The sequence below is a fragment of the Mustela erminea genome, chromosome 8 (genome assembly GCF_009829155.1).
Source record: "Mustela erminea isolate mMusErm1 chromosome 8, mMusErm1.Pri, whole genome shotgun sequence".
NCBI classification, from domain to species: Eukaryota; Metazoa; Chordata; class Mammalia; order Carnivora; family Mustelidae; genus Mustela; species Mustela erminea.
In genome coordinates, this window is record NC_045621.1 from 12,175,463 (window position 1) to 12,190,231 (window position 14,769).

The 14,769-nt window shown below is 45.9% G+C and overlaps 1 protein-coding gene across 1 annotated transcript in view; it reads left to right on the top strand.

Annotated features, from left to right (window-relative positions):
- The first annotated feature begins 5,589 nt into the window (after positions 1–5,589).
- Positions 5,590–14,769, top strand: part of AOX1 (aldehyde oxidase 1) — a 79,863-nt gene continuing 70,683 nt past the window's right edge. Inside the window, exons 1-2 of the mRNA XM_032354359.1 lie at positions 5,590–5,819; positions 14,139–14,196. Coding sequence (XP_032210250.1) covers positions 5,775–5,819; positions 14,139–14,196 — 103 coding nt within the window. The 5' untranslated portion in view covers positions 5,590–5,774. The remainder of the gene's footprint in view (positions 5,820–14,138; positions 14,197–14,769) is intronic.

Below are 14,769 nucleotides of genomic sequence, written 5' to 3' on the forward strand. Positions count from 1 at the left end.
GCCTCCTTAGGTAGGGGTACAGCTTCATTCCAGGCCCATATTTGGGGACTTATGACTTGATAGTAACACCCTTTCCTCCCAAATTGGGGCACCAAGAAAGCATATTTGAAGTCAGCATAAATATTAATTCTTAGGCCTTTTGCCAGTTGAAGAGCACAGATAAGTGCTCTTAATTCAGCCTTTTGAGCAGAAGTATTTGTTGGAAGGGCTTTTGCCTCAGTGGTCTTAATTAAGCTAACTTTCTCCCTTATCCAGGAAACCACCACCATCAGTAAGACCACTGTCCTCCGCATTTTCAGTAGGGGAATCTTTTTAAATCTGGTCCGCTAGAATGAACAAGATCGAAAATCTCTGAGAAGTCATGTTCTAATATAGAAGTGTGATGCTCCGGTCCAGGCGTCCGAGTAGCTGGGGTTCAAGTTTCACAGGTTGTAGCTATTATTTCAGGTCTAAAACACAGCCTGGTGTCTGGCGAGTCGGCCTCCCGCCATCATTCGTGGCCTTGGGCTCTTTGGACTGTGGATGACACTGTGGCGTCATCAGTGCCATGGCCTGTCTCGGAGTAAGTCGGGAAACTTCTTCCACCGGGAGGGCTGTTGCGGCACTGCCTGAGGACACACCAACCTTGTGTCACATCAGCTCTTGACTTTGAATAATAGCCCACTGTTCTTGTTTTATTTTCCGATTTCTGGGTAAGAACTCCCACGGCTTCTCCCTGGTTTCTGGCAACTGGTACAGTGAAAGGTGTTTCTAAATTCGGTAAAGCCGGTGCTGGCGCCGACAAAAGCTTGGTTTTTAACGTGCGAAGGGCTGTCTGGTGGGTCTTCATCCCGAATAAAGTTTCTTCATCAGGGCCTTCAGTTGAATCAAACAATGGTTTGGCTAAGAGCCCAGACCCAGGAATCCACAGGAGGCAAATACCTGCCATGCCTAGGAAAGCACAGAGTTGTTTTTTGTTTTGTTTTGTTTTATTTTTTAAAGATTTTATTTATTTGACAGACAGAGATCACAAGTAGGCAGAGAGGCAGGGAGGTGGCGGGGGGTGGGGGAAAGCAGGCTCCCTGCTGAGTACAGAGCCCGATGCGGGGCTCGATCTCAGGACCCTGGGATCATGACCTGAGATGAAGGCAGAGGCTTAACCCAGGCGCCCCAGGAGTTGTTTTTTTTTTTAATAGCTGGGGGTCCAAAGCTTTTTTTTTTCCTGTCAGTAGACAGGGTACGATGACCTGGTGTTAGCGCATATCCCAAATATTGTACTTTCTGTTTAGATATTTGCCCCTTTTTAGGGGAGACATGATACCCTCTGCCTGCCAAGAAATTGAGTGAAGTTAAGGAATTACTATCAGACATTTCTTTTGCGAACTACAGATTAAAACATCATCCACATGTTGGATTTTAGTCTCTGGAGGCGAGAAGAGCTCACGGAGGTTTTTACTAAGGGCAGCCCTGAGCAAGTGAGGACTGTCTCTAAATTCCTGTGGCAAGACTATCCAAGTTCATTAGCAAGACTATCCAAGTTCATTAGCAGCATGTGGCCTCAAAGGTGAGGCTCATTCAAAGGCAAATAGTGGCTGTGTTTCCTCACCTGGAGGGAGGCAAAAGAAGGTGTGTTTTAAATCAAGTACCGAAAACCAGATGGCATCACCAGGGACCTGGGTGAGAACAGTGTGCGGATCCAGCGTTGCGGGACGAATAGGCGTTACCGCCTCATTTATAGCTCTTCAATCTTGTACCCTCTGATACTCCCCATTTGGTTTGTTTACTGGTCAAATCAGTGTTATAAGGAGATTGACAAGACTTTAAATAAAATACCATGTTTGAGAAGCTTCTCAAGAAGTGGTTGTAACCCAGCTTTTGCCATAGGTTTTAAAGGATATTGGTTAGTCTGAGAATAATGGCCTGGTCCTTCAAGGTCACTGTCACTGGCTGGGCTTTATGAGCCCGTCCTGGGACATCGCCATCCCACACTTGTGTGTTTACTTTCTTCCAGATAGTAGGAGGGAGGGATATCAGGGATATTAGGAGGGATGTCACGGATACTAGGCGAGATATCAGGATTATCAGGGATATTAGGAGAGGTATCAGGGTAAAGTGTTAGTTCTCCAGGTGTTAAAAAAAAAACAAACAAGCCATCCCCTTCTTTAGTAAGAGCAAACCTGTTTCCCAGTTTATACATTACATCTCATCCAAGTAACGGAGTGGGACAAGACAGAAGGACCAGGAAAACACAAGTAACCAACTGACTTTTGTATTCGCAGGTTAAAACATGGTCTAGGGGCAGGTTTTAGTTTCCCCTTCTATGCCAACTGTTTCATGGTTGGAAAGACAAGTTGGGCCAGAGTGCTGAATGAGAACAGGCAGAGTCAGCGGCTCCTGCGGGGATAAGAAAATGGACAGACTTACCTTCCACATCCAGGATAACCCGGGGCTCGGTCATCTTGATGTCACAGGGAGCTGGACCAGCCTCAAAGCCCCATCACGGTTCCTGCTCTCTGGGGGGGAGTGAGTTCCTGTCTTCCCCTCTCTCTCTGGAGATGAGGACAGTCTCTCTCCCAATCCCGCCCCCCCTTTCTTTAACAGACAGGACATGGACCTGGCGGGAGAGCCTTTGTTCGGACATTCTTTGCTTCAGTATCTGGTCTGGTCACATCCATAGCACAGGGTCCTACCTGGTCCTTTGCCTGATACCTTTGACCTCTGGTTCCTCTGGTGTTGTGGGGGATCTGCAAAAGCACCAGCCAATATTTGGGTCTGATCTTAACCCTGCAGTATAGCTCTCTGGTCCTTTTCTTGCTCTAAGGCCCCATCTCTATTAATAAAGATGCCGGTAGCTACCACTAGGAAGCGCTGGGCACGAGTTTGAGGGTCTAAAGCCATTCTAGTCAGTTTTCAGCAGGTGCCAGGTACTGACTGACTTATCAACTGTACGTTTAATATAGTTGTTCTCTCAGGGTCCTGATTCGTGTAGTTATGGATGGCTTCTAGCAAATGACCCTGAAATAGAGCTGGGTTCTCACCAGCTCCTTGAGTCACTTCCTGAATTTGATCAAACTTTACAGGTTTAGAGAATCCTTTTTTTTTATTTCCTTCTATTAATCAAGTTGATCATATGGTTTCTTCTCCCCTACCCAGTCTCTCCTCTTGCTTGGAATCCAGATGAGAAGATGTGAGCCTCACACCGGGTGCCAGAATGCTGTGATTTGAAGCTTGGGTCCAATAACAAATGACCAGGAAATAATTCTTGAGATATTTTTAATACAAAAAGGTGATTTTATTATAGCACGGGGACAGGACCCATGGACAGAGAGAGCTGGACCTCTGAGTGTGCGGAGGAACTGGCTATATACATTTTATGTTTGCGGAGGGAGCTGAGGTAACATTAAGTTTTTAAGGAATTTCTGTAGGCTGAAAGCAAGGTCCTACAGAACACTGAAGATTTAGCTACCTTCAGGGTAAAGTTGCTTTTAGTCTGAGACATTGAGGCTGCCATGATTTCTTGAGGAAAGTCAGGTCTGAGAGTTTTTAGGTACATATCAGTGTGCCGCAAACTGTAAGGAGAGTTAATTTAGGCTACATTTCTCTTGCCTTTGTTTTCCTCATCAGGCGCGCAGTGTAGGTCGTAAGGATGGAAGAACAAAACACCAAAAGAAGCAATCAGCTATTATAAGATGTAGTGTGGGGACGCCTGGGTGGCTCCGTGGGTTAAGCCACTGCCTTCGGCTCAGGTCATGATCCCAGCGTCATGGGATCGAGTCCCGCATCAGGATCACTGCTCAGCAGGGAACCTGCTTCTCTCACTGCCTCTGTCTGCCTCTCTGCCTGCTTGTGTGTACTCACTTGTTCTCTCTCTCTCTTTCTGGCAAATAAATAAAATCTTTAAAAAATATATAAATAAATAAAATGTAGTGTATTCTGGAGAACAACTGACTGGGCATGTTAATAGCATTAAAAGGAGGATTGGGTGAGGGGACTGTTCTAGATTAAACAGACTTGAGGAGAAAACTAACAAATACATTGAATAACATTTGTTTGATTCAAAGAAATCAAGTGTAAAAGGACTTTTTTGGATTCTGGGAAATTTGAGGATATTAAAATTTTTTGTGAGGTGTAAAAGTGGCACTTTACTTAAGGAAATGTCTTTTTGAAAAATGTATACTAAAGTACCTAAGAGTAAATTAATGTTTATGAGATTGGCTTCAAAATACTCTAGAAAAACTTAAGTGAATGTGGCAAAATATTGACCATTCTCAGAGCTCAATGAAGTATATGGCGATGGTAGTTGGTTACCCTCACTTTTATGAACACACTTTGGAAATTTTCACAAAATTTTGTGTTCACATAAACAAAATGACATGGGGAAGTGTTTTAGAAATATTGCTTTTTATTTTTATTTATTTTTAAAAGATTTTATTCATTTATTTGACAGATTGAGATCACAAGTAGGCAGAGAGGCAGGCAGAGAGAGGGGCGGGGGGAAGCAGGCTCCTTGCTGAGCAGAGAGTTCGATGTGGGCCTCGACCCCAGGACCCTGAGATCATGACCTGAGCTGAAGGCAGAGGTTTTAACCCACTGAGCCACCCAGGCGCCCCTAGAAATATGTATTTTAAAGATTTTTTAAATTATTTTTGATAGAGAGAGCAAGAGCAAGTGGGGCGAAGAGCAGACAGAGAGGGACAAGCCGACTGTGCTGAAGGCCAGCCCGAGATCCTGAGGAGAGCCGAAATTAAGATCTAGAGGCTTGACTAAATGAGCCGCCCAGGCGCCCCTGTGTTCTGGATATGTTAAGTGAAAACAAATGTGGAAAATAGCTAGTTCGGTTCTGAGTTTTTAAAAGGAGTTAAAGGCAGATTTCAAAAATGTAAAGATAAACGCCAAAATTAATACTGGTAAATTTAAGTCGCAGGCTTACAGATAATTTTTATATTAATGCCTTTCAGTATTTTCCAAGTTGCTTTAAAAAAAAAAATTCCAGGATGTTTGTTATCTCTGTTCATATTTACCGGATAAACATACCAGATAAACTGTGAATAGTGATAAAGCTTTGAAAAAAAGTTTAGATCAAGATAGCTCTTGATTGAAAAAATAAACTTGGATAGTTATTTCTGAAACTGTTAAGATCAAGCTGTAAAACCGCTGGTTGTTCTTAAGTTACTTTCCTGCCCAGCTGGAACGAACGGGACTGTTTGTTAGTTCTGCACCGGGTGTGGTGGGAACGAGGTGGGAGCAGCGGCGCCAAAACGGACTTGGTCCGGAGCTGCGCATCTGGCTGGAAAGCCACTTAAAATACGCACTAAAGAGGGGCACCTGGGTGGCTCAGTGGGTTAAGCCTCTGCCTTCAGCTCAGGTCACGAGCCCAGGGTCTTGGGATCGAGCCCCGCACGGACCTCTCTGCTCAGCGGGGAGCCTGCTTCCCTCCCTCTCTCTCTCTGCCTCCTTGTGATTTCTGTCTATCCTAAATAAATAAATAAATAAAAATAAAAAAAATAAATGCACCAAGGCAAGACTACCAAAGGGACCCCGGGACCTGCCGCACCTGCAGGGGGGCAGAGAGGCTGCGCGGAGGCGCGGGGGAGGGGTCCGGCCAATGATCTCGGAGCGGCCGGAGCGCTCGCGTGACGTGCTGGGATCCCGGCAAGTTCCCCCCGCCAGGCGCGCGGAGTTTTGGGTCCGCAGCGGGACTCTCTGTTTTGGCGCTTGGCTGCCGGGAGGCTCGGCGGGCAGCGCAGTCGGCGACCCGGGGCGCGGTGCCGGGCCGTGCTCCCCCCACCCCCACCATGGAGCGGGCGGCGGAGCTGCTCTTCTACGTGAACGGCCGCAAGGTGAGCGCTCGGGGCCGCTCCTGGGCTGGGGGCGCCTTTGCCCCCGCGCGCAGCTCCGCCCCCACCCGGCAGGTGCGGCCGTGCTTCCCCGACCGCCCCGGAGCTCCGGGGCCACTCGCCGGGGTTCCTTTCCTTCTCCTTCCGAGACGCCCCGACTGACCCCCGACACCCCCCGCCCGGCAAACAGGAGGAGAAATGGCTTTTCTTCCTCCTCGGGGTCAGCGCTGCCCACGTTCCCCTCAAACCCGCGGATAACGGAACGTCCGCGTGGACGCGGAGCAAGCTCTAGCCGGGGCTCGGGAGCGACTGGAGCAGAGAGCGGGTCACACCGGATCGATCGGCCCCGATCGCTTCTCGGATGAGGCGGTTGTGACCTCCTCAAGTCACAGCAAGTTCCTGGCAGAGCTGAAGCCAGAACCGGGTTCTGGGGTCTTGAAGGTCCTCCCGCCGTCCGCGGTGACGCGGCACCTCTGCTCTCGGAAAGCGGGCTGGCTCTGCAGAGCCTCGGCGAGAGGTCCCGGCAGGGCTCGACCCGGCGGGGCAGCAAAGCCCCTGGGCATCCCTGAAAACACCCCTCTCCCCGACGGGGCCGTGAACCCCGTTCACTCAACGCTGTCCCAGCATATTGGCACTACTTTGCAAGGGGGAAACTGAGGCAGGAAAGTAAAAGGGCTTCCTTAAGAGATGACCAAGCAAGCGAGGGCCTTGCTACCCCGACTTTCCACAGTGCCAGCCCCTTCAGAGCCAAGGGGATCCCTGCCCCTGGGTCCAGAGTAGCCAAACCCGTTTTCCCAACCGGCGTGAGGGACACACCAAGAGGCTGAGGTCAGGCATCAGGGCCTTTCACTGGAAGCCTCTTCTGAGGGCCTGATCCTATTTTTATATTTGTGGTTTCGGAGTGATTTTCTTAAAAGAAGACCCCTCCCCAAATTGTACAAGTTCTAGGTTCCATAAAACCTTCCTCTGACCCTGTTGCCTGAGTTCCACACTAGATAACATGGGCTTTTTATTTCTGATCTGTAATGGGGCTCTTGGGATCCCCTCAGAGGACTACTCTGAGGGTAAAAATTGGCAGCGGGATGAAGGGTTCGCATTACATCTTTCTTTGCATGACTGAAGGGCAGAGCAAAGGAAACTCTGCCCTTTCTACAAGCAAGGATTCAGTTCCAGCTCTCTTACTGGGATGCTCTAAACTTTTAGAGCCCCAGGTCCTCTTTTAAAAGGGGATACTACTACTGAGATAAGAGTGATAATCTGTGTTTAATCTGTTTGTTAAGGGTCTGCTCTAGAAGGCAGGGTTCCGGTGTTCTCAGGGGAGGCAACAGAACACAGAAATGACGAAGTCCCTGCTTGCACGGAGTTTCCAGAGTGCTGAGGCGGCAGGCGACAAGCACATTAGAAAGTGGAAAGGTGTCAGGACAGAACCTAGAGCAAAGTGAAGGGACAGAGAATGAACAGGGCTGATATTTTAAGTGGGTTGGATGTTTAGGTCTCTCCGAAAGAGTGACACTTGAGCAGTGACAGGTGTGAAGTGAGGGAGCATCTGGGAGACGTATCCCAGATGCAGGGAATGGGGCTGCAGAGATCCTTGGGCATGGGGGTTTCCGCATGCTAAGGGATGGCAAGGCGGGCAGCGGGGCTGGGGATGTGGCCAGGGGCCGGATTGCCGGAGCTTTGTGCGTGGTGGTGAGGGTTCTGGGTGAATGAGGAAACTGGTTTTTGAGTCTAGCTTCTTCCTCATCCGCCCTTCCCTGCCCCCAAACAAACTCTAGTGGGATTTTTAACGTAATGACTAACAACAGTTTGTGCTCTATTGATTTTTAAAAATAGATAAGCTGGTTCTTATCTAGGGGCTCATTTTTATCTATGGGTCAAATGTCCTGTGATCATTTGCAAAGTACACGCTGAAGATCTGGAGTACGTTTTTCGAAAGTAAGCATGCTGCCCTTTCCCTTTCCTCCTCCTCCCTTCCAAATTGTTAGGGGTGTGTTTCATTCCTGGCACGCAATCCTGATCACCCCAGAGATAGATTAAAGTTTCTGGTTCAGAGGATGAGGAACTGTTGAGAAAAGGGAGAGAGAGAAATCACCAGCAAAGAGGGGTCTAAGGTCAAACACGACCTCTGGGGTTAAAAACTTGCCTCCGAGGGCCTCTTAGTTGAATTTTATTTCTTTTGGTGTTGAGCTGTATTAAGTTCTTTATATATTTTGGATATCGATCCCTTATCAGATATACCATTTACAAATATCTTCTCTCATTCCCTCGGCTGTCTTCCTGTTTTGTTGATGGTTTCCTTTGCTGTACAAAAGCTTTTTTTTTTTTTTTTTTAAATTTTGGTGTGGTCTCAGCAGTTTATTTTTGCTTTTCTTTTCCTTACTTGAAGAGACACAGCTAGAAAAATGCTGCTGAGACAGCTGTCCAAGAGATTACTGCCTATGTTTTCTTCTAGGAGTTTTATGGATTCAGGTTTTGCATTTAGGTCTTTTATCCGTTTTGAATTTATGTTTGTGTATGGTGTAACAAGTGGCCCAGTTTCCCCACCCCCATTTGATGAAAAGACTGTCTTTCCCCCATTGCGTATTCTTGCCCACTTTCTCCTAGCTCCATTGACATCTAAGCATGAGCTTATTTCTGGGCTCTCTATTCTGTTCTGCTGATCTGTGTGCCTGTTTAGTGCCAGTATCTGATATTTTTATTGCTCTACCTTTGTGGAATCTCTTGAAACCTCGGATTGTGATACCTCCGGCTTTGTTTTTTTCTTCTCAAGATTGCTTTGGCTCTTTTGAAATAAGTCATATAGAGAAAGACAAATACCATGTGGAATCTTAAAAAAAGAAAGAAAGAAAGAAAGAAAGCAAGCAAACAGCAACAGAAACAGAATCATAAAATAGAGAACAAACTGGGGGTTGCCAGAGGGGAGGTGGTTGAAGGGACCGGCAAAATGGGTGAAGAAAATTAAGTATAAACTTACAGTTAATAAGTAAGTTACAGAGATGAAAAGTACAGCATAGGCAATATGGTCAGTAATACTGTAATAACATTATATGGGGACAGATGGTGACCACACTTATTTGGTGAGCCCTGAGCAATGTATAGAATTGTATAGAAGCCGGTTAGGAGACTCTAGGTTATATGATTAGCCTCCAATCTGTGCTTTTTTGCAAAATCCCCTCAGATCACCAAAAGTCGTCATCAGGCAGGGTCTGAGGCTATCGAGAGGGGAGGCCACTGCATATGGGTCAGACATGCAGTTGCAGAGAGATTTCTGAATTATTAAATGCTGCACAAGGGACCCCCAGAACATGTGATCGACTTAGCCTAGAGTTTGAGGGGAGAAGCAGCCATAAATAAGTCATACCTGTAGATGCAATTCTTTAACACAACTCAGGAACTAAAGCCTGTTATTCTACAGGGCAGCGAGGCATAGTGAGTGAAGGTGTGAACTTTTGGAACTAGTTAGTCATGGGTTTGAACTCTATGCTCTCTGCTCTGCCACTTGGCCGCTCTGTGGCCTCAAGCAAGTTGCTTCGTATCTCTGAGCCTCAGCTTTCGCCTCTGCAAAATGGGGCTACTAACAGTGACATCTCTCCTGGAACTGAGGTAAAGATTAAATTCCACGGAGAGTGGTTAGCAAGGTACTTGACACACAGCAAGTAGTCAGTATATAGAAGTGATTATGAATACTTGCACCAGAAAATAATCTGCTTCACGTGCAGAGCCGGACCTGCCTGGAAGTGCCGGCGGGGGCTGAAAAGTAGTCATTGAGCATTATTTGCTCGACAAAACATAAGGTCGTGAGATCACTATAGGAATCTGGAAAGAGCTGTCCATTAGTGAGTCTTTCTTTGGGTCCCTGGTCTGCAGAGGTGAGAGAGGACATTTCTGGGATGGTTCTAATGATTCAGAGAAAAGTGGAGGGGAATAGATGGGGCTTGGGCAGGGAGATCCAATAATTAAAATGAATTTTAAAGCCACCAGAAGCTGAGGCAGAAGTGTCCTCACTGCCTGTCCCCTTGGCCTCGTTCTCTGTTGTAAGGACGCTGGTGGATTATCACTCTTGCCCACTGGGTCCCACAAATACATCTCTTTTTCCCTCTCCTTGTACTTCTCAGCCTTGCCCTTTCACACGTATCTCTTCCCCTTTCTTAGTTTCCATTGTTTCACCACTTTCTCAGGCCCCTTCATCTCCCTTTTCTTTCTGCCTTTGTCTTGGAGGTGGTGAAGACGACTCAGGAATTAGTCACCGACCCGACACAGAGGAAAGTGATTTCTCAATCTTGTGCAGTATGAACTTGAAATCTCACAGAGAGCTGGTGGAGATACAGAAGGACAGACTCTGTCCTTACAACACTCAAGGCTGTACTGAGCCAGGAACATGTCATGACCCTGACTCAAGAACTGGCATCATCTCCCAACACCGGAGTCAGTGACAGTAACTCTGTTCCGCATTCCCTCCACGCCCAGCCACCAGCTTTGGCCCTGATCTCACTGTTTCACTCCAGGACCTGCCAGGACAGGGTACATGCCCTATCCCTTTTCCCTCCCTCCCCCCCTCCAATAGGCCATCTACCAAATCAAGAAAAATAAACACATTTCAAGCCAGTGGCACTTTGAACCAGACTCCAGTCTCTTGAGACATCTCTTAGATAGAACAAGTACCCAAACAAACAAGGCCTGCTTCTTCCATTAATTCCTTCCAAAAATATACAAATATCCTTCAAGCTTAAATGCTCTTCTTTTGTTATCTAAGCTACTCAGATCCTGTTTTGTCTTTAAAAGTGGGCTTCTGTAAAATTTGCCATCATATGTATTAACTAGGATTACTTTCAGCTGTGAATTGCACAGACTCAAAACTAACAGTGGTTCAGACTAGACACAAATCATTTTTACTTGGTGTGGAAGCTTCATGATGTCATCTGAGACCCAGATTTCTTCTCTTTTTCCTCTCCTGTTGTTAATATAGTGCCTTCTGGTCCAAGATAGCTGCTGGAGTTCTAGCCATTTCATCCCTTTTCCAGGCAGCAGGAACAAGGAAAGGGAGAGTGTGTGCTGAGATACACAACAAGAGTTTCTGCCATCATTCCTGGCACTTCTCTGTTTTTCTTTCTTTTCTTCTGTTCAGATGCCCCAAGACTGTGAGAAATCCTTCTCTCCTCAGTGCTCTCATAGCAAATTATATACATCATGATCACTTATTAAAATCATTATGTCCCTATGATATATCCCCAGCACCTGGCTCAGTGTTGGACACAAAGAAGAATAACAGAAGGTGGTGTCTTCCAGGATCAAGAGAGGCTTAGACACACACAAATAATTGTGATGCATGGTGCAGTGCTGTCACTCAGTTCCAACGTGTGGGGTGGTTTTTCCCCACACCACCAAGCAATTCCCTGACCCCTGAATGTTTTATAATTCAACTCAATTCTTACACTGTCTCCCCAGAGATAGCATCAGGTTCATTAAGGGCTCAGTCCCACAGGAATGCCCCTCCCTGCCCTCAAATGCCAATCACAAGTCTGGGTTGTTACCTGTACTTCTCACTGACTGACTACAAATCAGATCCCACAGTCCCCTCCTGAGGTGTGATTAATTTGCTAGAGGGGCTCACAGAACTCAGGTAATAGGTTTACTCACTTGACTACTGGTTTATTACAAAGGGTATTAAAGGATATGAATCAATAGCCAAGTGAAGGTATGGGATGGGTCAGAACAAAGGAGCTTCTGACCCCATGGAATTGGGGTCTGGCACAGGTAGCATATGGATGTGTTCTGGTTCACCAACCGGGAAGCTCTAAGCCCATCCTTTTGGGCTTTTAGGGGCTTTTGTTTTACACAGTCATGACTGATTAAATCATTGGCCATTGGCAACTGATTTAACTTGCAGCCTGTCCCTCTCCCCTGTCTGGAGATCGGGGGACTGGACTGAGAGTTCCATGGTTGGTTTTTTCTGGCAACAAGCTCCCATTAGGTTAATTCCAAGAGGTACACCATTAACTAACACAGGCCCCTTGATCACACTCAATACACAAAATTCCAGGGATTTTAGGAGCTATATGCCAGGAACAGTGACTGAAAACAAAATATGTATTCCTAATTATAAGTCACAATGTCACATGGAGTCCAAAGTTCTATGACAGATGTGTGGACATTGGCCATGGGAGCGCAGGGGAAGCCAGTTTCCTGGAGCAGAAGAAAAGTATATATTTTTTTTTTTTTTTTTTAAAGATTTTATTTATTTATTTGAGAGAGAAACAGTGAGAGAGAGCATGAGCGAGGAGAAGGTCAGAGAGCGAAGCAGACTCCCCATGGAGCTGGGAGCCTGATGCGGGACTCGATCCCGGGACTCCGGGATCATGACCTGAGCCGAAGGCAGTCGTCCAACCAACTGAGCCACCCAGGCGTCCCAGAAAAGTATATTTGATGGCAGCGCCCCCACAGAAGAGAACACTTGAGCAGGGCTTTGAATGATGTCCAAAATTCTGCCAAGTAAAGAAGATAGGGAGGACTTTCTGAAGGAATCCTATATCCAAATGTAGTGAATGGTGAAAGACCTGCTGGTCTAGCCAGTGCTCCCACCTGACCAGTGTTCAAGACGCATGGGTTGATGGCAGGAGAAGATGGGCAGTCTTTCAAAAAGGCCTTGTAGGTTCTGCCATGGAGTTTGAATTCCTTCTTGTATTCCAGGAACCTAGAATATAAATTTCCCAAAGACCCATTCAGTGTGCTCATTCATGGTGCACCTTTCCTTGTTCTTTCTCCCAGAAATTCGGATTCCAGAAGAATGTCAATTAACAGGTACCCTGAATGATTTGGGAATTCCCAGCATGGTGACTTGGCAGCCAGGAGCAGTGTTGAATTAAAGCAGATGATCAGACTTGGATTTTAGAGAGGTCATTCCGGCAGTAGTGTGAAGAGTGGTGTTGTGGGTGCCAAGAATGGAGAAAGGAGACACGTTAGGCAGCTCTGATCATTATTCCGGCAAGAGGGAGTAAGTGTTGATCCTGAGGAGTGACAGGAGAAGTGAAGGTTGTTTAGAGAATCATTTTGGAAGTATGAGTGACAGGTCTTGGTGACACTGATTGTGGTGGATTGAAAGAAATAAAAAGTTGAAGTAGCTCAAGTTTTTAAGCTGGGATGACTTAGCAGATGGTGAGGCTATTAAACAAGTCAGTGAAAAGAGGGGAAAGAGTAAGTTTCATTTGAGGGCATATTAAATTTGGGATGCCTGGAGGGGTACTTCAATTTTTTTTTTTTTTGCATTACATTATGGGTACGCATACCCCCCTGACACACACAAACAATCACACCTCTCACTATATTGCAGATTCCTCTAAGACACAGATCTGACCTTGGTAGTTGGCATATGGTTCACTTTCCCTGGCATATGGCCTCTGAGAACTGAGGGTGAGGAGACATCCATAGAGTAAGCATATGTCTCCTCCTCACCTACTTCCCAAAAGAGTAGCAGTATAACACGGTGAGATATGAACTCTACTTCTGAGACTGTGAGCAAACCATAGTTCTCTTTGTTCTGTGACTCTAAAAGAAATCCAAAGTTTTAATCAAAAAAGAGAAAACATGGGGCACCGGGGTGGCTCAGCGGGTTAAGCCTCTGCCTTCGGCTCAGGTCATGATCTCAGGGTCCTGGGATGGAGCCCCAAGTCAGACTCTGCTCAGTGGGGAGCCTGCTTCCCTTCCTCTCTCTCTGCCTACATGTGATCTCTGTCTGTCAAATAAATAAATAAAATATTTTTAAAAAAGAGAGAAAACATGATCACTTTGGAAACACAACTATTCATGACATTTCAGTCATGCCTTCGGTTGGTTGCTATTTCTGTGCTTCCAGGCTGCCCACACAAACTTGCTTCTTGCGTTTATCCTTTCTTGCATATCTTTGTATTATTTGGCATATAACTTTTCTCTTTTACTTCTTTGATCTGGCAGTCACCCACTATTCTTTCTTCCATATGCTGTTCTGCTAGTATCTTTTCAGTGACCTGTATCAGACTTTCTAGGAGAAGCTGGGCGGGAGTCCCTAGTGTTGCTACTGGTAGAAACAACCACGGCAGTAGAAAACAGCGATGATTCAGGACCAAGGACAGCAGCAAACAGGTGTTGGGGTTCAAGATTTGGACTTTACACTTAGGAGAGATGATTTGTATATAACAGGTATTCCATAAACATTAATCAAATTGAAGATATGAGTAGAAGATTTAATGAATGTGCATTGCCATCAAATTAGCATGAGTTTTCCAATGGAAATATCACACCAGCTCTCTCAACTTTGTGTATATAACTCTACGTTTCCTTTTCGTACAGGTAATAGAAAAAAATGTTGATCCTGAAACAATGCTGTTACCATATCTGAGGAAGAAGCGTATCCTTTGCCTTGCTTTGAGTGTGTGCATGTGTGTATATAGTGCTGATATCTCAAATATCTTTTTAGAGGCACAGTGAGTCATATTCCCTACCATTATGGTTTTATGTTCTTTTTAAAGAAATTCCCACATTTCAGTTTTGTAGGTAGTGCACAGTTGTGGCTGTCAGGGGAACAAAATTCTTTCTATTCTCTGTTTTGGCACTAAATACATAGTATAAAATGGAGAAACTAGCCATGGGAATTAAAGCAAATCTTAAAAGGGCTTAATTAAGCATCCTTTAGAATTAAGAGTCACAATATTGACATTCTATCTAATCATCATGCCCATTAGGAAAAAAGAGCACAGAAATCTGCTGAAATGAAGATAAAAGAACCATGGAGAAATTAAACCTGAAAATGTTACCTTAGAAAAGCTTTCTAGGGACGCCTGGGTGGCTCAGTGTGTTAAAGCCTCTGCCTTCAACTCAGGTCATGATCCCAGGGTCCTGGGATTGAGCCTCGCATTGGGCTTTCTGCTCAGCAGGGAGCCTGCCTCCCTTTCTCTCTCTGCCTGCCTCTCTGCCTACTTGT